The 24488-nt window shown below is 38.4% G+C and overlaps 1 protein-coding gene across 1 annotated transcript in view; it reads right to left on the bottom strand.

The window, feature by feature from the left end:
* Nucleotides 1-24488, bottom strand: part of ephb1 (EPH receptor B1) — a 229684-nt gene that overhangs the window by 28850 nt on the left and 176346 nt on the right. Inside the window, exons 7-11 of the mRNA XM_079613436.1 lie at nt 16503-16665; nt 11694-11802; nt 9166-9230; nt 1838-2023; nt 103-350 (exon numbers count right to left, since the gene is read on the bottom strand). Of these exons, the coding sequence (XP_079469562.1) occupies nt 103-350; nt 1838-2023; nt 9166-9230; nt 11694-11802; nt 16503-16665 (771 nt within the window). The remainder of the gene's footprint in view (nt 1-102; nt 351-1837; nt 2024-9165; nt 9231-11693; nt 11803-16502; nt 16666-24488) is intronic.

The raw sequence follows: 24488 nt of genomic DNA, 5'->3' as shown, positions 1-24488 counted from the left end.
CATGCCAGAAGGAAAGAATGAAACAGAAAGAAAATAGAGAGAGAGAGAGAGAGAGAGAGAGAGAGAGAGAGATAGTGAGCTTGTTTTGGATGTTGCATTTACCCTAAGGAAAGAGTCAAGTGCCCCGTTCTCCATGAACTCTGTGACGATCATGACCGGCCGGCTTTTGGTGACCACCCCTTCAAGGCGAATGATGTTGGGGTGATCAAACTGCCCCATGATTGATGCCTCAGACAGGAAGTCGCGTCTCTGCTTCTCAGAATAACCCGCCTTCAGTGTTTTGATGGCAACGTAGATCTCTCGTTTTCCAGGCAGTTTCAGTCGACCTTTATATACTTCCCCGAACTCACCTGGGGCGCAGAGATAGGAAGAATGAGTGGGAGAGTATTTAGACCATAACAACAATAAAGTGGTTAAAGATCCAAGCTCATAACTAACAGTGATTCAGCAAAAAAGTTTCTATATTGGTCAATCCAAGTGCATTCGTATGGTAACTTCTAAAGCAAATAGCAAATAAAGAAGCCTTAAAAGTCCCAAAGTTTAAGTAAAAAATTGAGAGTATTATCGCTGAATTTCAGGATTTAATCAAGCTGATCTCTGTAACTTTTCCATGTTAAGTAAACCATTTGTAGGCTAAGTAAACCAATGAACCAATAAACAAGGCTCAACCAATAGAGTTAGGCCCTGTCCTGAATGGCACTCGATGTCTTCCTCTGAATCCGCACCTTCATGACGTAACGCCGCTTTGACTGTCAGAAAGGAGTCAAAAGTGCGAATCGTACTTTTAAATAACACAAACTGCAGCTCTCAAACATGTGGATGTGACTCAGGATTGAGTCACTGGGTTCATTCTGACATTCAGCATGTCACTAAACCACAGGTTGCACAATATCTTCACTAGAAGCAACTTTGGAACAAAACCAAGCCTGATTATTTATATGGCGCCAGAAGTGTTAAAAAATCAATATAACTCAAGAAAAAAATGGGCAAAAATAGTAAGGGATAGGTTAAAGAGAAACTATCAACTTTGATTTGAGTTTCAGAGCTAAAGGTTGAGAGTAGTTGTTATGATCTGTGTGAAATCCATATGAGGTGCATCAGTGGATTAACTTTCGCTTTCTGCATCAGAGCAGACTGTGAGTCATGGCTCGTCTTCACCATGACTCGGCAAGGAGACGAGGAGAAGAGCAGAGATCCTCATGATGCCGTGTTGTGTGTCTGTCTTGAGTTTGTGAGTAAATGCAGACATACTCAAAGAAGTACATGTGCTTAAAATCTGTCCCAGAAAAGCCCCTGTCTAACAGTATATATATATATATATATATCATATGGTAACACTTTACAATAAGGTTCATTAGTTTACATGAACTAATAATGAACTGCACATATACAGCATTTATTAATCTTAGTTAATGTTAATTTCAACATTTACACAGCGTGTAGCATCACACAGCGGTGTTTAATTTCTGAATGAATACGAGTTTTACGAGAATCAATCGGGTGAACCAATGATTCAATGGCACATTCATAAAGAGAGCCATTTGTACATCTGTAAATATATCTAAATACCAATTCAGATGTAGCTTTAAAAAACAAAAAAACAAAAAACATGGCCGTTGTGGCCTAAAAGTTTATGTGTAATAAATTATATGTTTAATTAAATCAAATATTTATTTCTAAAGCTACTTTTTTGTAATGTATGTTTGATGCTTTTCTCATTTAACACAATAAAGACTTTAAAATAATATTTTAGGGATAATTTCTATTTCTATGTCTATGCCATTTTAAAGCTTTTTGCTCAAAAGCTTTTTACACATAGCAGAAACACACCACACACCTGCCCCAATAACTTCTTCAATCTTGACGGTGGAGACATCTATTTCCTTGGCGAATTCTCTGACGGCTTCATTTGGATCTTCGTAGGTGAAGGGGTCGATGTAGATCTTCATCCCCGGAGAGCCTGGCAGGGTCGGGCAGCCCATGGGAGTGTGGCAGTTCGAAAGATCTGGCCTCAAAGTGAGTTCTGGAACACAACAGAATCACACGGCTCGATGAAATGCTCTGAAGTTTCTTAGTGTTATTAAAAGTCTTCATTTCAGTGCAGCTGTAAAAACATTATGGTAAATCTATTTTATGATACCAATGAAAGGAGGTCAAGTCTGAGCACATTATTATAAACCATTTCTGTGTTAATGCATTTATCGAATCAGTAAATAAACAAATTCAATGTGAGTGGTTAAACAAGAGGCAATCTAAAACTGAGTGGATTTATCTGAAATATGAAAATAATTACTGCACCCGTCGCCTGGTGCTGATGACAACAATAGTTTATCATAAAAACACTGCAATAAATAGGGTTATGAATTGATTTAAATAAAAATACGGGCACCAAATTATTTTCATGACTTTCAGTTCCGTTAACCATTCAGTTCTTGAACATCTGCATTCTAGAATATCAGCGATGAAGCATTAAAAGTAGTTCACACAAATCATTTGGATAATTTTTTATGAATACACTTATGGTGCTTTAGCATCCCCTTTAAAGCTTAAACGTTTCATTGTAACTGTAAGGAAACCATCATTCAAAAGCTGTCAAATTGTTTTTGAAAAAGTCAAAAATGTGTGTGTGTGTGTGTGTGTGAGAGAGAGAGCCCTGTGATGGACTGGCCATCTGTCCAGGCTTTCCCCTGCCTCTGGCCTAAAAGAAACTGGGATAGGCTCCAGCACTATGACTCTAGAAGGTCGTATAAGGAATAGATATATAGATGTGTTTATTTCTTCCATTTTTCCCCCTTTAAAAACATTATGGATTCATAGCTGCTGACTATGACATCATTAAACAGCAGTGGAACACAAGACAGTTGCAGTGAATCACTCTCTCTCTCTATCTCTCTGCTTCTCCCATAGAGCCGAATCAAATTCTCTTCTGCCTTTATCCCCCACAGGACCTCATAAACAGATAACGCAGACATGCTATCAAACCGCTCTCCATGGCAGAAGATGAAACTTCATGTGTAAACATCGAGGATGCAGAAAGTAATCTCTGAGAATCAGAGAGAACCAGCAACCCACACAAATAAAACAAACATTAAACGAGCTCTAAAAGGAGGTGTTCATATCCGCCGTCCAACACGAAAAAGACCCAAAAGCAGGTGTGCAAGCTGATGCAATCACACTGAAAGACAGGCTAACGTCTGCTTCAGAAGAGATGAGCGCTGACTCGGACGCTGGAGGGCGGAGAGACCAGGGAATGTCACCCAGCGTGACGGGAAGGCCAAGAGACAATCAAGTCTTCCGGCACGATAATAACCCATCCTGCACACACTCGACTGACAGCCCTAGAGTCCAGACAACACTGTGAAATGTATCAAGAGTCACCCTATTTACTTAATAAATAATGAAGAATTGTATTGTGCATGATTCAACAGTGCATATTATTATTATGAAAGGAATGTGGATTTTCATGATCTTGAAAATCATGAAAATAGAATTACTTTCTTGAAATCAGCTGTTCTTTTTTGTTCCAATGCCACGTGAGTAGGGAAAAATAATATTAATAAATAATATAACACAAACACATTGACAATCAAGTATCAATAGATTTAGAAAAATTAAGCCCTGTCCTACATTATTTCTTACTTAATATTCACTCAAAACCACGTCTCATTATAATGGTATCATATTCAGAGAAATTAAATGGCCTTTGATCTTTTGAAATAAGAGCTTGACGTACTATGAAAACATAGTTCAAGTTAAAACTTTCCAGTAGGGCCGTGAAATGATTAATCACAATTAAATCGCATTTAATGTATAATTATTTGTATATATATTAAATATACACACATGCATGCATTTAACAAATATTTGCATTTATATTTATATGTAGGCATTTATAAATATTTAATATATAAATAACAAATTGTTCTTAAATATATACATGCATGTGTGTGTTGTGTGTATTTATATATTCAAGATGCGATTAATTGCGATTAATCATTTCACAGCCCTATACTTTCCAGTACAAAATAATATTTATGCTGCAAATAATATAAATATTTATGCTGCAAATAGAAAAATGTATGCTGCGAAAAAGGCTCATTCTGAGATCTTTGGACTTTTGACATCAGACGTTAGGTAACACTTTAGTTTAGGGTCCAATTCTCACTATTAACTAGTTGCTTATTAGCATGCATATACCAAGGATATCGGCTATTTATTAGTACTTATAGAGCACATATTAATGCCTTATTCTGCATGACCATATTCTACATCCTTTAATCCTACCCAATACCTCAACTTAACAACTACCTTACTAACTATTAATAAGCAGTAATTAGGAGTTAATTGAGGAAAAAGTCAACCATGAACGTCAACCACGGCTATTCTGTGATCAGAAACCAGAGGAGGAAGCAGAATATATGCTCTTATTCCATAACACCACACAACTAACACGTGTCTTTCAAATGTTGTGCTGTACTTCAGTGTGTGCAGCACCTGCCGTTCTGCAGATCCTTCTGAAGGATCCTGCAGTTAGAAGCAAAAAGTCGAAGTTTATTTTAACAAGGTCCCTAGTCATTTCAAAGCTTTACTAACATTTTAAGTGGACATCAGGGGGGAAAACTGATGAAAGGAATGTATGATATGAACCCTTTAAGCTGAAAAATGTCATGAAGGTCTGTTGAATTATTCATTTCAAACACACAACGTGCACAAACCTACAGAGTGCTTTAATTTTAGAAATGCAGCTTTCGTTCATCAATAACTCAAATAGCAAACAGTTTATCTCCCCTCGTCCTCTGGAGTAATGCATCGCAACAGCTCCACTCGTTTCTTATGGCTGAGAAAGGGAAATAAAAATATATATGTTAATATTTCATAGCCACTTGATCCGTGCGTGCCTGGAACGCCAACTGCTCTGCCACTCCACTGAACCCCAGTTCCGCAGGAGAGAGAGAATTAAGAGAGAGAGAGACCAGAATGCATACCTTCTACCTGGACACTAAAAACCCTGTGAGATAGAACAGAAACTTCTGGCCAAGCCCCTGAGGACAGACACTTGCGCAGCATCCAAAATCGAATGCTTCCCTACTGTATAGTATGCGAAAAACAGTACGCCAAAAGAATAGTACGTCCAAATAGAAAACATTCAAAAAACAGTATGTGAAAAGTACCCGGATTACTTGCTACTTCTGTCAAGTTTCTGAAGTGTGCATTTGATGGACACTTTAGTGTCCCATGAGGCCACGAGGGAGGATTTTTTGACTGGAAGTGAAGCAACGCAACTGACGCTGGTAGATCACGTGACAGTAACAACATGGCGGATATAGAACATCCAAATTCTGAGAGTTGTTAATCTTGGTTAGTGAATAGGAGCATCCTAATACACCACTGCAAACGCCTGACCCCTGGACTGTGTAATCGCATTGTTTCTGAGCTTTGAAAGAACAGTTGCTCTGATGCGTCCTAATACATAAAAGGATCTGTCTCAGGTTAAGAAGCTTTGAGAATATCAGCCCATTTGTGCTCTTATGCGGAGCGTCTGACACAGTGTAAGCATTATTTCGATCAGATTAGTTCTAGCATCTCGCTGATCTCTCAGGTGAAAGATGATTTTTCTCTATCTCTCTGGTATTAAAAAGCCATGCGTTATGAAGCGTACTCCATTATGACTCTGCCACATTACGGGTGCCTCACTATTGCAAGGTTCTATTAAGTTTTAAATCAATATTTTACACAAAACCATATTTACATTTTATGTTCAGCATTCATTTATCTTCATTCACAGCAATTTAAGTTTTTTTCAGATCCTTAGGGTGCTCATTATAGAGAGAGAGAGAGAGAGAGAGAGAGAGAGAGAGAGAGAGAGAGAGAGAGAGAGAGAGAGAGAGAGAGAGAGAGAGAGAGAGAGAGAGAGAGAGAGAGAGAGAGAGAGAGAGAGAGAGAGAGAGAGAGTGTGTGTGTGGGCGTTTCATTTGTAACCAGGTTCAGGTTCCAGCTTAGTGACAGCAGCACTGGTTGTGACTCAGCAAAATAAAGGTACAGAAATAGCTGTAGAACAACATAGAGCATACAATTTCACACTTACTCCTATAGATGCCTGTGCAAGTACAGTAATGCAGCAAATACATGGAAGAAAAATAATGTTTTGTGCTACAGTGACACTTCTGTATTGTTAAAGGGATAGTTCACTTTGAAATTAAATTTTGGTATGTTTTAGCTTACCTCAAGGGCATCCAAGATGTAGGTGTCTTTGTTTCCACAGTATTTTTAATTTTGATATTTTTAGGTCAAACCGTTTTTGTCTGACAGTCATATCATGCAGGTCCACGGTCACTGTCTCAAAGAGCATGCACAGAGTCCAAATTAAAACAATTCCCCATCGTCCAAATTCAACAATTCCCCATCGTAAGTACACATTTAAGGGCCTAAGACCTGCATGATATGACTGTCAGACAAAAACGGTTTGACCTAAAAATATCAAAATTGAAACTACTGTGGAGACAAAGACACCTACATCTTGGATGCCCTTGAGGTAAGCTAAAACATACCAAAATGTAATTTCAAAGTGAACTATCCCTTTAATTAGGCTGTTTTTATCTATCAGATAGATGCATGGATGGATGAAACAATTAAAAAAAGACTGGAAGAACAATAGAAAGAACGACAGAATGATGGAAATCAAGTGTAGCGTTTGTTCTGGCAGGTCACGCTAGTTAAGCTAGCATCAGCTGACTGTCAGCTGATCCACGTCTACCTATAGCAATACAACGTCTATCACTGTATACATGTATGAGCTCCTTCAGTATTATCAGCAGCTATCGCGTTTCTCAGAAGCGAATTACCCTCCTCCATCCCCAGCTCCTCCTCTCGTCCAGTCACGATTTGGTTTGTCTGATTCCTCTTTGAATCAGAATAAATTCTCAAATTATGTTGTACTTTAAAATCTTGAATTAATAATATCTGCAATACATTCATGTTGGTTCTGTTCTGTTTCCCCTAAGGGGAGTTATTGCTGCTCTCCCTGCTCTTATTCATGCTAGGCTGCACGGATGCACAGGGAGTTATTGCCATAGGTGTCGATTTCAGTGGGGACACTGGGTACGCGTAACCACCAGATTTCGCCATGAATAATTTTGTATGATTCTCTCTCATATTGCTAATCATAACCACTTAAAACTGTCAAAAAATCTAACCAGAAATTTGGTGATCACGTCGTTGATTACGTCGTAGAACATCGTACATTAAACCGTTAAGCTTGTTTTCCTACAATAGCCTCAATGAAGCAGAAACGCTTAATGTCAGATAACGTCCATAATAATTAGACTTAGGGTTCGGTTTTTTGACAGTTTTCAGTGGTTATGGGGAGCAATATGAGAGAGAAATTTGGTGATCTTTGTTTAGGTACATTAAACCACGTAAAGCTTTTTCACGTTAGGACTTATAAAGCCCATGATAACCATGGGGAATCAACCCACAGCGGCTCCACTGCCCTGCTGAAAATGTGAAGCAGAAAGACTTAATGTCAGATAACGTCCATAATAATTAGACTTTGGGTTAAATTTTTTGACCATTTTCAGTGGTTATGAGGAGCAATATGAGAGAGAAATTTGGTAATCATTGTTTAGGTACATTGATTAAACCACGTCATGTCATATTGTCAACATGGTACGTATGAAGCAGAATAGTGGGTCATATGTCTAATGCTTTTTGAAAACTTAAGGCTTTCTTCTTCATAAAACGAGTCGGACATCATCACATTTTTGTAGATGGATAGATAGATAGACAGACAGACAGACAGACATAGACAGATGGACGGACTGATGTATTTTTTAGATGTGGCTGTTCTTGAAATACAATATATATATATATATATATATATATATATATGTACACCTCTGCTGAAACGATCTTAAAAATGTAAAACATCAAAACAGCAGGCGTTGCTAATATCCTTCATTAGAAACAATAAATGGTTATTAGTACAATAGCTCCGAGTAATTAATTGATATGAGGTCGCTGTCCTTAATCTTCAGTCCAAATTCAACTTCAGTATATGGGGAAATGTGATATGCTTGCAATTTGAATATAAGTGTCCTCTAAATGAATTTTTTTTTTAAGTAGTTACTAAAACAGTTAGTTATTGAAGTATTAAATGAATATGAGGTCACTGTCCCTCATTTTAATATACATTATTAATGATTGTATATCATCCAGTATAACCTTTTTATCCAAACACCATAGTCATTAATACTACAATAACACAACTACCATTGTCAATAAATGTATAAATAAATAACTCTCCTTCTTTGAATATTTTATATTATAATTTTAGTACTAACAATAACTGTAGCAATTATTTACTTCTTTTTTTTAGTAGAAACTTTGGTTCCCTTTTTTGCAAAAGACAGTCTGTCCTTGGTGCTGGAGGTAATTCATAATTGTCCTGCTGGATTAAGTTTGAAAGTACTGATGAAGTTCACTTCTGTATTCCAACACCTTACATAAGTTTTAATAATGCTAATATTAGAAAACCCAAGGATGTCTGTGACATTTTGGCCAATTATATTCATAGTCAAGAGTCTTTCTCTTAGTTTTTAGCTCATATGCATTGACATTCAAGACTGAATAAATTCTGATACAGTAATTATCCGAATATTTCTCCTCACAACGAGATCATGTTCTCACAGTCTCAGTTCTCTGTTCTTTCTTCCTCTTTCTAAATTGTCTGTTTGATGTGCAAGTCTGGCTGTCACATCATTTGTTTACTTTTTTGTCTGCACTTATGTTAATTAAATTTGGTTTCGCAGATCGCCCACCGAATCCTCGGAGAGGTTGCTTACAAGGAGACAGAGAGAGAGAGAGAGTTTTCAGTTCCTAATGAGCCTGAAGCTTCTTGCAGGGCTATGGGATGTATACAGGTAGGAAAAGCTTTTTAATGTCAGCTTCTAAAAAGTGCACAGGCCTGGAGCGATCCCTCGTTCCTTTCCTCCGTTTCACCGCATCCCCCGGCATTTCCTGTAACCTCACATCTCTATCCTTCTGTTTTCCTCTCTGTTTGCTCTCGCTCATATTCAAAACCCCTTTCAGGTCGGGTTTGCCCCAGAGGAAGGGGCGGAGCGGAGCATAAAACAAAGATGTCCGTCAGCATTAATGTGATTTGCTCACCTCTGCCAGTGCTGTAGTGCTGGAGTTTGTCACTGTACACAGCCTCCTTATTGTAAGCTCGTTTCCTATGAGTGAGAGAAAATACAATTAAAACATAGTTAACAGATGAATCTGGATTTGCTCGGCTGGCTGAAACAAGTGTCTGAGTCTTATAGGGTTAGGGTTAGGGTAAGGGTTAGCCTTATAGGGGCTTTCGCACCGGAGGAACCTTTTCATAGTTCCTGCAACTATTGGCGAAAGTTGCCGTATTTTGGCGTGTTCGCACCGCAGGAACTAGGAACGATTTTAGTTCTAGGAACTCCTTTTGGAGGAACTAATTTAACTCCTACTTCAGAGTAGGGTCTAAACCAGCACTACAGGAACTACCAGTGACTTTAGTGTACGCTGATTGGCCGAACGCACGCGTAACACCAGCACCCGCCATTTTTTTATTTATTAGCGTAAACACACAGATTATTATAGCCTTTATATTTACTCCAGAAACTAACTCTACGAACATGGAAAACAGTGATAGATGGTCTTCTTAACCTTTACGGAGAAAATCCAACGCAACTTTGAGGGGACATGATTATATGTTTCTGCTCGGCTAGCAACACTGGACATCAACCACACGGCATACACTGATAACTTTTCATGTACTGTCTACTTTCTACTGTATATACTGTCTACTTTTTATGTACAACAGTTCTATCTAATAACGTATTAGACAGGACTGTTAGATAGATCGTAAACTAATGAACACAGAGAATGCCAGCACTGTGTGGTCTAGCGTTCTCAGCGCTGTCAAAATAAAGGTCCGCCGCGCCGTCAAAATAAAAGTCACAACAACGAGCGCGGCTTATGTCACTGGCAGTGCGAATGCATCCAGGAAAATGTTCCTAAGGGAACCATTAGTTCTCTGGGAACCACCCTAGTGGCTAGTTCCTAGAAGAAGTTCCTAGAACTACCTGGTGCGAAAGCCCCTATTGTGTCACATTATAAGTTTCTAACATTTATTCGCTGTTTTAAGTGGGGCGGAGGTGTTTTTTAGGTCAAAGACGTTCTTTAGGTCGTCTGATGTTGTCAAGGATACAAAAAGGAAGTAAATTCGAGCCAAATGGCAGTTTATTCTGGCAAAGAGCCACCTACTCAAGACAGGAAGAGACCGCTTGATTGACATGTCATGCCAAGTGACCAATCGCAGTTGGCTTTGCCTTTGTGTGTCATTTAGGGTGCTTTATTCAATATCAGTACCACAATAATAGTAAGGCACAGAAAAGGCCTTTCAAAAGCTTTATGATCTAAATTTCTGTTTGACCAAAAGTAAAGCCTGAAGTCAAAACGTTTTGTCAGTTTCGTTTGGATATCGTTGTGTCTGCTGGTTTGCAGAGGCTTTTTTGATACAATTCCTTTTATTTGTGGATTAAAAGCATGAATTGCTTACCATTTACAGGAATTGCATCACCTCACTCATCATTAACGTTCCCCTACAGCAAAGAACCAACTTATATAAAGACCAATTTATCAGCATGATGTGATGCTTGTGCTCTGAGGAGAGCTAGTGGCAGTCCTGAGACTGACTCTAACCAATGGGATTTGAAACATTGAATGACACTAACAGATCACTGGTCCGGAGCCCAGAGTAAACATATATGTCGTGGCCATGAGTGAACAATTCGTTCCCACAAATTAGGAATTTGTTACCTCGTTTTAGTAAATTGTGGCCATGAATAACTAATTCACTTGTCTTAGTTAAATTGTGGCTACGAATTAAGAATTAGTTCCCACGATTTATTAATTTGTTCCCTCATTTTAGTAAATCGTGGCCACTAATTTGTTCCCTAGATTTTATTTAACATTATTGAACATAACATTAACACAAAAGCAAATTATGACAACCTGGACACAATTTAGTATATCAAGGGAACTAGTAAAAAGTGCTGACGTATTAGTAAGTCGTGGGAATCTGGGGCCACAATATAAATTATATTATTTATTATAACATTTTATATTACATGCAAATTATATATATATATATACACACACACACACTTTTCTTCAGCAAGGATGCAATAAACTGATCAAAAATGACATTAAAGACTTTTATAATGTTAAAAGATTTATATTTAAAATAAATGGTCTTTTGACCTTTCTATTAATCAGTAAAACCTGAAAAAAAATGTATCACGGTTTCCACAAATACATTGCAAGACTGTTTCCAACATTGATAATAAAAATAAATATTTCTTGAGCAGCAAATTAGAAAAAAAAGCTTAAATTCAGCTTTAATTTTATGTTAATTTATCTTAATATATTTTAAATCAGAAAACAGTTATTTTAAATTGTAAATTACATTTCACTATATCACTGTTTTTAACTATATTCTTGTTTAAATAAATGCCGCCATGGTGAGCATTTGTATATTTTTTAAATACGTTTTAAGTAAAAGGATGAAACGGGAACACATTTAGCTAGTCTGAACTCGTGTCTTTCTGTCCTTGCTTGCACATGCACCAGCCACATGTCAGGCTCCATAATGGCGAACTCACCTGCTACACACTATAGATATGGCCACCAGAGACACGATGAAGACCACTCCAGCCGCGGCTGAGCCCGCAATCAGCGGCAACTGCTCCCTCAGCTCTGATTTATAGTCGTCTAGACAGAGAGAGACAGGATGCATTAGGCTACAGAAATAACTGAAATGGCCACTGCCTATAGAGATGAAACGGGGGATGAAAGAACGTAAACAAAACATTTCAAGAGAACCTATTCAGGGAAGCGTTTCATGGACTGCATGAATAGGAGAATGAAAGAGAGGGGGAGGCGGCACAAAGTCGTATGGAAAAAGGGAAGAATAGGAGAATGAAGAATTGTGAGGAGGTGTGAGCTTTGAAAGAAACAGAGGAGAAGGGAGAGAGGGATAATAGAGTGATACAATGCTACAAAAGGAAGTGCTGAAACACGGCGGTCAGGTAATACTAATGCCCGTTGCTGACAGATGTCAACTGAGAATGAGTGATGGAAAAGGATAGATGGAATGAATAGAGGGAAGGAAAAAACACTTAAGGTACACAGCTGAATGACAGTGACCAGTGAAGTGTGTGTGAGTGAAGTGTGCGGCCCATCAGCACAGCAAATCCCACCGTCACAGTCTAAAAACAACAAAGAAGAGGATGGGATGTCCTTTCCCGATGTTCAAATACAGCCAAACCCTCGACCAGCTCACACATGAAACATCTGTGTGGTTTGGAGAAGCTTCTTTGACGCCGTAGCTTGCTAAGCTACAAGCTTCTCATGTAAGTAGCTAAATTGATGTCATGCTAATAGTTAGCTACAGTACAAACAAACAAAATGTGGCTAGCTACATGAAGCTATGTAAACATAAAAAGGTACAGAGAGAAAGAGAATATCAGCAAAAGAGACTGACATACATAAATTTGTCATTAAGTGTGCGACAGACAGATCTAATTTCTTGAAAAAGCTCCTAGCTACATGAACAACTAAAAAACAGTGGTTACATGCTGTATTTCATTGCATTGTACGTAAACTTGATATGTGCGAGTTCCATTTTGCACATTACCATTCAAAAGTTTGGGGATACATTTCAAACAACTTATTGATCTTTAAACTGATAATAATCAGAAATGCTTCTTAAGCAGCACATCAGCGTATTATGATGATGACTGAAGGATCATGTGACACTGAAGACTGGATTAATGCTGCTGAAAATTCAGCTTTGCCATTAGAGGAATAAATTAAAATCTATTAAAATAGAAAACGGTTATTTTAAATTGGAACTATATCCATGTTTACTCCTGCATTTTTGTCGATCGGATCACAAGTGTATGATGCGAAATACAGGTGTAAATGAAAGCTGCTGCTCTCCAAATATTGTTATGTCATCTCCAGGCGTGTTCATATGCAAATTGCGCGAGTTTATTTTGTTTATTAAAAGAATGAAAAAAAAACAACATTCATTTACCTGCCCATAGACCCTCCCCTCAAAGAAATCTGGACAGAAGTGGACGAAAGTGGAAGAGACGGATTAAACACCAGGTGTAAACGGGAATGTGTCTCCCTTGTCTACTTGTGATCCGATCTTAATACCAAGTGTAAACAGGACCTGTATTTTACAATATTACGGTTTTTACAGCATTTCTGATAAAACATTTTTTTAAATGCAGTCTTGGTGAACAGAGACTTCTTTCAAAAACATTAAAACAATCAAACCGACCCCAAACTTTTGAAGGGCATGTGACTTTCCACAAATAATTTATGCATTTTTCCTTTGAACGAGGGTGTATTGAAACATTGCATATGTGCGACTGTGTAACTATGTGTGTCATAGCATACTAGATTTTAACAATCGCACTGATGGTCGTTTCTAGCATGCTGGCTAAATCCATTATGGCCAACAGGAAGTAGAGCAGTCTGTGAGCACTGGGCTTAAACACACCTCATTTAACAGAATAATTTCTTCGTCATTACACCTGGCTGTCAAAACGAGAGAGCGAGAGACTCCGGGGAGAGCATGTGTTGTGATTCTGGGGGTGTGTGTGCGTGAGGTGGACTTCTCTCCCCCGTGATTGGTGCTAATTGTCGTAACGAATGTCGTGCCATGGCAGAATGCCAGTGGATGTACCCGTTAGCTGGTGCGGAGCGAGCGCGGGCACTAATTACTTTAGTGAGTATGACGGCACGGAGACGCCTGCACACACGCACAGGAAGTTTTGTCTTCATCAGTGTGACATCACCGTTGTCTATCTGTATATTGACTTCATTTGTTTAAGTGTGTAAATACTATTTATCTGCACTGTGTGATGAACAGTATATGTGTGAGTCTGTCTGTTTTTTGAGTATGTCTGTTTATGTATCCTGACGTAGGTAAATTAGTTGCATGCTTATGCATGTGTATTGCATGCTGGTGTGATTTGCATGACTGTTTTGTGTTCCAGTTTCAGGTGTTTGAAACGGAGGTGTTACAAATACACAAAACCAACACATGCATGCAGCAAATGACACATGAACACACAAACTATTCAACCATTCAAATCAGAATACACACACACACACACACACACACACACACACACACACACACACACACACACACACACACACACACACACACACACGCATGCAACAAACATGCAAAGCATGAATGCAACAAACACAATTAAGCCATGCAAATACACAAACACAACATGCAACAAACACAACAAAACTTGCACACAACAACTAAAAATTAAACACAAATCAAACATGTAAATCGCACATACAACATACAAAACATAAACATACAAATCAACAATTAAAACCACATAACATTGTCTAACAACAGGGCCATGTTCACACATTAGACCTGTGTATCTTTGTGTGTGTGTCCTAGAATACCAGTGCAGTTCAGTTATATTTACACCAACTACGCGCAAGTGAGCTGGACAGGTAAACTGTGTGTGTGTGTGTGTGGCTCCAGGAACTAGCCAGCTGCCGGGCGGATGTCTTTCTGTCCTGTAGAGTCCAGTCCCCCTTGGCATCCATAGTGTGTGTGTGTGTCTGGCACAGTCATCAGGCAGGATATGCTAGACTACAGGTACAACGCCATTAATCAAACCCAAGAGAGAGACAGAGGTTACGCGAGAGAGAGAGAGAGAGAGAGAGAGAGAGAGAGAGAGAGAGAGAGAGAGAGAGAGAGAGAGAGAGGGCCCTATCTTGCACCCAGCGCAAATGACTTTGTACGCCGACGCATGTATCATTCCAATTTTGCAGGACTTTTCCCTCCACAGACGCACGTCAGTAAATTAGGGAATGAACTTGCGCTCGGGGGGCGGTTCAGCAAAAAGAGGAGGTGTGTTTCGGCGCAAACGTTCCTGGTGCTATTTTGCAGTTTCAGAAAACTATTCCGCCACAAACCAGGAAAAACCAAGTCTAAAGACAGTGGCGCGTTATTCAGATGCTATTTTAAGGGCGCATGCTTGGCCATAATGTAGCGTGTGCACAACGCGCGTACACTTTGCTTCTCTCATGGCAGTTCATATTTTTGCAAACCATACATAATAACAAGGACAAATATTACCACACGAGATAAATCATTGTGGTGTCCATGAAGATGTGAAAAAATAGACATAAATCTAGCTTACACATTTACCCAAATTATTCAGGCTAATTGTAGTAATGACGGATCAAACCTGTTTGATCAATAGTGGCAAGACACTATTATATTGTTATAATAGCAATCCACCATGGAACAAGCGCACCTGCTCTTAAAGGGAATATGAGAGGGCGCTCTGATTGGTTTATTGCACGTTACGCCCAAACCACACCTATGAATAATGAAGCTACTTCAGACCAACCCATTTTAGATTTGCGTCGGGCGCAAGAGTCGTTTTTCCCGCCGGTATAATGTAATAGCAACAGCACCCGAGATCTGCCAACAAAGTTACTTGCGTTTCGCGTTTGATACGTTTCAGATCGTTAAAACAGGGCCCTTTATGTTTCTTGTTGTTCATTTTAAAGTTTGAAATGGCCTACATTCCCAAAGAATATTAACAAAACAGAAAAAGACTGGACTTGGAAAAAGATAAAATGCACCCACAAACTGAATTTTTCCTTTGTGTGTGTGTTTTCAGAACTAATAAATGAAATGAGCCCTAAGACACAATAAACGCAGCCACTCACTTCCGCTGAGAGAGAGCGAGAGAGTGAAAAAACAGAGAGAAAGAGAGTGAAGACAGTGTTAGAAAGAATGAGTAAATAAGTTTCCTACGACGAACAAAGACAACAAAGCATGATAGATGTACAGACAGACAGACAGACAGACAGACAGATAGACAGATAGATAGATAGATAGATAGATAGATAGATAGATAGATAGATAGATAGATAGATAGATAGATAGATAGATAGATAGATAGATGGATGGATGACACACTAGTTTATGATCGAATCAGGAAATAGAATGTATAAGCGTGGTTTTGCAGATCATAAGCAAACTTAAAACATTACACGTCACATCATGAAGTCACGTGTCTTTATGGGATTTTTACGGGATGTGTGTGAACGCACAGATTCCAGAAAATCACTGGCAGTGTGAATGAACCAAAATCAAATGAACCCGGGACTAATCCCAGGACACATTATCAGCGTATTTTCCGGAATCTCTGTGTGAAAGGAGCTATAGTGATGATCATACAAAAATATACAGAGCATAAAAAATAGTATAGTGGAGCGTTTCTTTCGACACAACTCTAAAAAAAATCTGCTCAAGGAATGAAATCACCCAGATCCAAAGAGCGCCTCCGCACACACACACATACTGTACACACACACACAGGCATTGGCGTGGGGGTTCGTACCATCTGTGAGGCTTTGGAAGCACATTTTGCTGCTGTATTTGCCGAAACCAGCAACAGTCCTGGCTCGAACCTGCATCACATACATGGTGCCTGGCCGCAGTCCGTCCACACGAGCCGTATTCGTCTGACTCCTCACCTGTGTGGCGTTCACCTCAGACAGCTCCTGAGAGAAGACAGAGAGAGATGGACACGCTTTTCAAACAGCTACAGATTTCACACATTTGTTTCTCCCAGATAGCAATGAGACCAAATGGAGGCCATCACATATCAGATGTTTCCCTTTAGAAAAAACGTACCCTAAAATTTACATATTTGTCTCTTTTAGAGTATTAGAAGAGATCTAAACAATCTCACAAACTGTGCTCGGATTTTTCAAGATACCAAGGTCTGCAATAACAGTCAGAGGATCTCAATATAAGCTCAAATTATTCTCATCAAAGTCCAAATGATGATTATTTAAACTGTATAGCTGTATAGCACGTGCTCAGTTCTCCAAAATTATTATAGGAGAAACATCTGAAATGACATTGATACCTAAAAGAAAAGAAAACTGAGCTCTCTATTTAAGCTTGTGAGCTATAAAAATAGAACCTCTGGCTCTGAGCAATAACACGTTCCTTTTTGGATGGGGAGTTTAATAAAATGAGGCTCTTTGAACAGCCGTAGACGAGCACTGATTCCATCAAAAAAAGGACATTTAGGAGCAGACGAGACGGTAATGTGTGTGAGTGAAAAGTGATGAGATTTCACTTTCTAAACTCCATCAACACCTCACCAAGAGAAAGTGTGTGTAAGTGTGTAGAGAGAGAAAGAGAGGGTGGTAGACTATAATTGGCCAAATAATTCATCCTGTTATCATAACTGTCTTTATTACATTAGAGCAGTGTTTTTTTTCAAGGAGTCTCCTATTTTAACATTCAAAAGGAATTGTATCAAACTGGTAACCGTTTTATCCCTACTTGTAACCCTCAGACTAGAGTGAGCTTGGCGACCCCTAGTGGGGGGGTCAGGACTGACATTAAATATATATATATATATATATATATATATATATATATATATATATATATATATATATATATATATATATATACACACACGTATCCACACACACACACACACACACACACACACATACACACTAGTGGCTGTTTCTATGGGCCGAGATACGTTAGCCATCCGCCATATTGAAAAACGCCTTGTGGTTTTTATGTGCACTGAAAAAAGAGAAGGACAAGGAAGCGAAAGAGGAGAATATGGACGAGGTCATGGCTAGGGAAAAGAGGCTAACTTGGCATGCCAATTTTGTAAATGGAGCTTGAGGTAAGTGGTTTTAAGTTTAAGCGCCATGTAGCGTTGATCAAAACGCCATTTGATGTTGCATTATTGGCTAGTCAGTAGACGTATGTCGTAGCAGCAAACATGATCATGCTAAATTTCTGACACTGACAATGGCCTTCTTGGAACCTCTCTCACTGTAAGATGTAGGACCACCCGTTCAGGAGCCACGACCACAGAAATCGCCACGATTGGTCATCTTTCGTCTGGGAATGTGTACCGTGCATTAGAGTGCGTTTTTAAAATAAAGAAATGGCATATACTATTTTATTGTCATTTAAATATATAGTGCAGTTAGCAATGTAGATTTTTTTCCAAAGCAGCTTTCAAGTCAACATGACATAGAAATTGACAATTTATCCAATTAATTTCTGATCGAAAAATCGAAATACATCGTTTCACGTTGAATACCTCAATTCATTGGAGAATATAATCACGTTATGGAAGTGAAATGCGTGGTAAACAGCGTTTCACGTTAACATTAAAAACAAGCCTCTTTTATACTTAAAAAAAAACATAAGAAACCAGAAAGGTTCCTGTTAATTTGGAAGATGAAAGGCAAAGAATACTTTGAGAAATATACTTTTCACAGGACACAGAATCTGATTCACCTGTCAGTTAATGTCTATTGATGCGGTTCCATTGGATTTTAGTTTGCACTCATCAGTCAGCTCAAATAAAAATGTGCCATGATGATATAAGACACTGAACAGATAAGAGTATGAAATCTTGTGTGTGAAAATTGAATTAGACTGGTTCATTTCAACTATAGACGGTTATAAAAATGCAACAAACAAGATGTATATCCTTATATTGATAATGTAATGCGTGACCTCAGTGTGTGCATCTGTTCAAACACTAAAATATAGGCTACAGCATAATCCACTGGCAAGCAATGACACTGGTTTAAACAGTTATCACTCATAATTATCACAAATTATTATTGAAGATGACTTAATTTTGTTATAAAAATCATAACTAATGATTTTTACAGAGATGAATCAACACTGAACTTACTTAAGCTGGACAGACACACTATTTTCTCACCAAGGCTGCATTTAAAGGGTAACTAAACCCTAAAACAACTTTTTTTTAGTTAATGATCTGTAAGACTGGGGCTTTATTAATGCTGTTCATTGATTCAAGTAATTGTTTGACATTTGGGTATAAAGTGTTTTATTTCTACAATATATGGTGTAAAAACGTCTGAGTGCCGCCCTCTTCAGGTTGAACGGTGGCTACTGCAGTTGAATTTTCCTATTGGCAGTTGTGGTACCCTGTGATGTAAGAGAGTACCAGCTAACCACGCCCTTGCCTACAGAGAGATGTGTCTCAGGTGCAGCCCTCAACTGATGTTGATGTTGGCATGTTGTGTTTTGGCCTGATGCGTCACCCTCCACCTATCTACCAATCACGAAGTCAGTGGTGTTTCGGCATCCGGGTTGCCAGCTCTGCTCTAGTCTTGCCATTGGAAGCTCCTTGTAGCAGCCTACGTTCCTGCTGGATCCTGCAGCCTATCTGGCAACCTCGAGTCAGGGGGAGGGGGAGGGGATACACCGCTCTACAGTAATTTGAAAGTGATTGCAGTACCAGTTTTGGCCACAATCTTACATACGGTTCCTTTAAATGTGCAGTATGTAAGATTGACAGATATCGGTTGAAATTTTCAAAGAAACGAGTATGTGAACTCCGCATGTTTCCTATCTGCAAATATATTATGGTATATTTATGCTCTAGAACAGTCAAAAATGTACATACAGCACCTTTAACATTTTTGAGGAAACAGTATCACATTTTTTCACAGTCTTTCTTAGACGAATAGATAGTTAAAAAAAACAGCATTTATTTGAAATAAAAATATGTTGTAACTTAATAAACATCTTTACTGCTGCTTTTGATCAATTTACTGCATCCTTACTGAATAAAAGTACTACTAATAATAAAAAAGTTTGAATGGTATACATATTTACAATTTGTTCCTACATTACCTGCCCAAATACCGTTATGATCTATATATGTCACATTTTTTTCTGTGTCTGTTTTGTCAGTTCCTTTTTACTTTGTTCTGTGTTTGTGTTGTATGGGGGCGAAAGCAAAAAGTGCCAAAATGAAACCGTATTTCGGGAGTGAGAAAAAGGAGACCGATTTAGTAAAGACTCTCAGATACAGAAAAGCAAGACATGCAGCAACATTCAATTTAGTTTTCAAGGTCTCATCAAAATTCACAGCAGCACGACGCTGAAAGCCCACGCTACACACGAAAACCCCCACTGTGATGACCGAAGGCGAAATCTGTTTCTTAACAACTGCAACATAATAACAATAATCAGGGGGAAAAATAACAGTGATATTAATAATTGAGCTTCATATCGTGTATGAGTGATGTGTGAAGGGGCAGAAGGTTTTGGTGAGTTGTCAGTAATTTACAGAACGAGACAGTATGTCTAAATATGTGTCATCCTCACGGTGGAGAATGAGCAGAAATGAAAAGAGTCTGCACCTGACATCATCCAAGCCATAAAACACACATGAAGTGCACTAGAGCGTTGACATATAAATAATGAAGGACACTCACAAACACCATCATGACCTCACCGCTGGGCCATCAATAAATAAGAACAGCTAGTGTCATTTAGGGCAGATGAACACACGTGTGTGTGTGTGTGTGTGTGTGTGTGTGTGTCTAAACCTGTATGACTTACTTTCTTTTTGTTCAATGATTATTCTAAACTTTTCCATAAAATGGAAGTAAAGGGGATGGATTCTGTCAACTCATAAAGCATATATATTATATAAAGCTTGTGAGTATTCTGAAGTCATATGACAAATTTGTGTCAGGATTCAGGAACAGGATGACATTTCAATCAATATTTGCTGAATTACAAGATTTTGTGGGTGAACTAGCCCATATGCTCTTTCGAAGATTACCTTTCATGTAGTGTGTTAAGTGCACGATAAATGGAGGTATTGTCTTCAAAAAATAAAGAACTGATTCTGATCTTCCTGAAACGAGTCCTCGGTAATTCCAGCCTTACCTCCTGCAATAACCTACAGAGGTTTGTAACAGATTTGCTAAGTGCCAGCTTGTTCTTCAATGTTCTTCATTGGCTACCTGTGAACAACGTTTCCTTTGACCTGCCCTCAAAATCATGTAGCTGAAGTCTGGAAGGGTTTGCTTTGTGATGGACATGTCAAGAAGATGCTGTTTTCTGTGAAAGCAAATCCACTTTGCATGCACTCCCAAAGGATGAAGACTTGATACGGTAAAAACAACGTCATTGTTACTGTTCGGATTCGGATCACTGAATATACTATGGCGGAGGAAGCCAGATTTGGTAATGAGCGTTTTGTGTCCCACACACACTGTAAGCGGTAGACTAATCACAACAGACTGGGTCACCTGACCAATCAGAGCAGAGTAGACTCTCGGAAAGAAGGGGTTTAGAGAGACCAAATCCTTGATCGAATAGTTTCAGAAACTGAGATGATGAAGAAGAGATGAACCTGCATGTATATCTTGAGAAAAATAAAACGTTTGTTGACCTTGGATGCATGTAAACCGACTGTAGGAGACCTCCAGAGCTAAAATGGGAGCCTTTAAAACAGCAAAATAAGGGCACTTTAAAAGCAGAAACCGTAACTCAAAATAGTGTTTCCACCTAAATTTGCATACCCCATTAGCTCTGGGGGGTTATTAACCCTTTAAATGCTTTGCGACAGATCACAATCTGCCTTAAAACCTGTCAGAAACACTGGTGTTCTGGAGATTAACTCACCGCAGTGCTGAGAGACACAAATTAACACGATTTAAAAATAAATAAATAAACAACAGCTCTTTATAATGAGCAGAACAAACGATCTCAGATTCTGTTTTGTGATTTCTTAAAGACTCTCACGTCTTATCAAGGATGCCTTTGATTGTGGCCAAACAAATTAATCTGAAAGAAACTGCAGAATGTCCCATGTGAACATGTTCAGAATCAAATACTAGCATACTACTCCTTGCATACTGCTCTTAGAACACAGCATGCTTCCCCTGGGCATTTAAAAACAGTATGGGAGACAGTATGCAAGCGGTTATATTATACTATAGCATGCCAAATTGTTGTATGATTTGATCAAGTTACATGATTGATTAAGCAAATGTTTTAATAACAATATGATTTAAAAATTATTCATAATAATTTATCATATTTTAATTCTACTTTCTACTTGATTTAAAATGTATAATTATTTTGCATTAATTTTTAAAGTATTCAATTACATAAAACTATTCTGTTATTTAATTTTTGCATCTAATTTTGTGTATACAAATAAATTATTGTTAAAAATCAGTTGCTCTTGATTTGCTCATACTTCAAAATTAGTAAGCATAATATAGTAGTGCTATTCTGAACAGCCAGTGTGCTGCTTTGCTTTACATGTTGATCTGGCTACTCTTCCCCCGGCAGTGAAACCCCCTCAGGGGGCAGCCCACTCCCGCTGTCAGTCAAATGGGGATTATGGGAAGTCCCTCCCCACTTCTAGCACCTCAAGATGGTGTGGAAAGTGGGAGGGGCTTGTGGCAGGCAGCCAATAGGAGCGGCTGCCAAGGCAGACAGACACGGCTCTCAGCAGGTCCTCAGTGAGCAGTGGGACTGTTTTGGCAGGAGGCAGGTGCCACCGCCATAGACCAGCAAAGCAATCTGTCCTGCTGAAGGGAGTTGCCTGTCTTACACACACACACACACACACACACACAATCACGCAAACAGGGGGACGGGGCTGGTGTCAAATCAGTCCTTCTGTTAATGGACCGTGGACCGCATACACACACACCATCTCAAACATCCTCCAGTGAACATGGCACGGCTGGCATGGCAAAGTGCCACTTCCCCCAACTGGGTGGCACATGCCACCTCTGCTCGCAGGATGGCAATACCAACTGGTAAAGCCGATGAAACACAAAGGCAGTACTGGGGAACATTGCTTTTAAAAGAACATATTTGCATAAGCTGCTAAAGCTGTGTAGAGAATCGCAAATTAAATTATAAATTCAATTCTGAATCATAGGGGTATATTTCAATATGTACTCTTCCTGCTATCACTTTTTTTTTACTCAAATTGCGAACATTTTTATAGATAATTAAAAAAATATATATATTTGTTTTATTGACACATTTTTTAACTGTACATTTCTTTTTGTATGCATTGCAGCCTGCTAGAGATGTTTTTGCTGTTTTATGGTGTTACTGTATCTTTTTATTGCATACAATTCAAATGCACACATTCACAACTTGTCATACACAACAATCTGTTTCACTTTGTCAATGACGATCCGGCAACTTTTTATTTAGCGATTTCCAATTTATTTTGGATTTATTTTGAATTCAAATAAAACATACAATTTACATTTCATATAGAGCTGCACGATTCTGAATAAATTGAGGATCAAGATTTTTTGTTTGTTTTTTGTTTCAAATAGATCACGATTCTCCCACAATTATGTTTAGTTGAACAGACAACTGGACATAATAACATGTCATATTATACATGGTTCTGGTGAAATTCATGGTTCAGTTAATTGCTGCTGTCTATTTAAAAATGTTTAATTATTTTGAAAGAATAAAAATAAAAGCCAATAAAAACATCGGTTTGAATAAATTATATTACTCACTCGTAAATACTCATTAATGGATGAATAAGCGTTATTGAACGAATCTCGATAAACGATCTCGCCAACTAGTGGTGTAGAAAATTGTATCGATACTATCGTTATTTGAAGTTGCAAGTTACTTTCAAAAGGGGATTTGCTCTATTTTGATCGCTACCGTAGACATCAGTGTTTATATCTAAACTATAGTGGCAGCACAAACAGATTTGATTGTTCCAGTTTAATAGACACCAGCGTATCGTTGTCGTTTAGGAATGCGATCGCGTGGGTGTTTGAATCGAGATTAATCGTGCAGCTCTAATTTAATTAAAACATTTTTTTTTACTTCAAATTATAATTATTTTATTAAAAATAAACAAAAGAGCCCAAACTACCCAGTTAATAAGCATACTTCCAGGGAGTTCATGTGCCAGCCGAGGAAATGCCATTATGATGAATGAGAATGCTTACAGATAGGTATTATAGACCTCATTGGTTACCTGGATCACTGATTTTGAGATTCTTTCTATGGTTCAGACTGGCACTGTATGTGTTGAGCTATGGGTTCAACTCTGTATTCAGCACAGCATGGACAGATCGCTGAGATTGAATTCATTCAACTGAAACAAAACCTTGTATTGGCCTTGTGTATGGTTTCATATCTTTTTAATAACAGCATCGCTTTCCAACTGACTGCTGGGTTACACTTCCTGCTGCACGTGCTGCATAATGCTGACAGATTCAAAGAAATATTTAGCTACAATCAAATTCAATTTCAAAATATGAACTTAAGTTATTATATGATGTGGCGAATCTACTGATTAAAATTATTCATTTGCAAGTAAGATCAAACCCATTCTGAAAAGATTTTTTTAGTCATGGATTTAAAAAGAAAACATAACCATTGGTTGAGAAGCACTCTAGTTGCATCAAATAATAATTTGTAAACTATAACGTGAGCAGTCTAGTTTTGCCGCGACTAGCTCACTACACCATTATAAATCAACAAATCTGTT

This window comes from Phoxinus phoxinus (genome assembly GCF_949152265.1).
Source record: "Phoxinus phoxinus genome assembly, chromosome: 5".
Lineage (NCBI taxonomy): Eukaryota > Metazoa > Chordata > Actinopteri > Cypriniformes > Leuciscidae > Phoxinus > Phoxinus phoxinus.
This window is presented reverse-complemented; position numbering and strand designations above follow the sequence as displayed.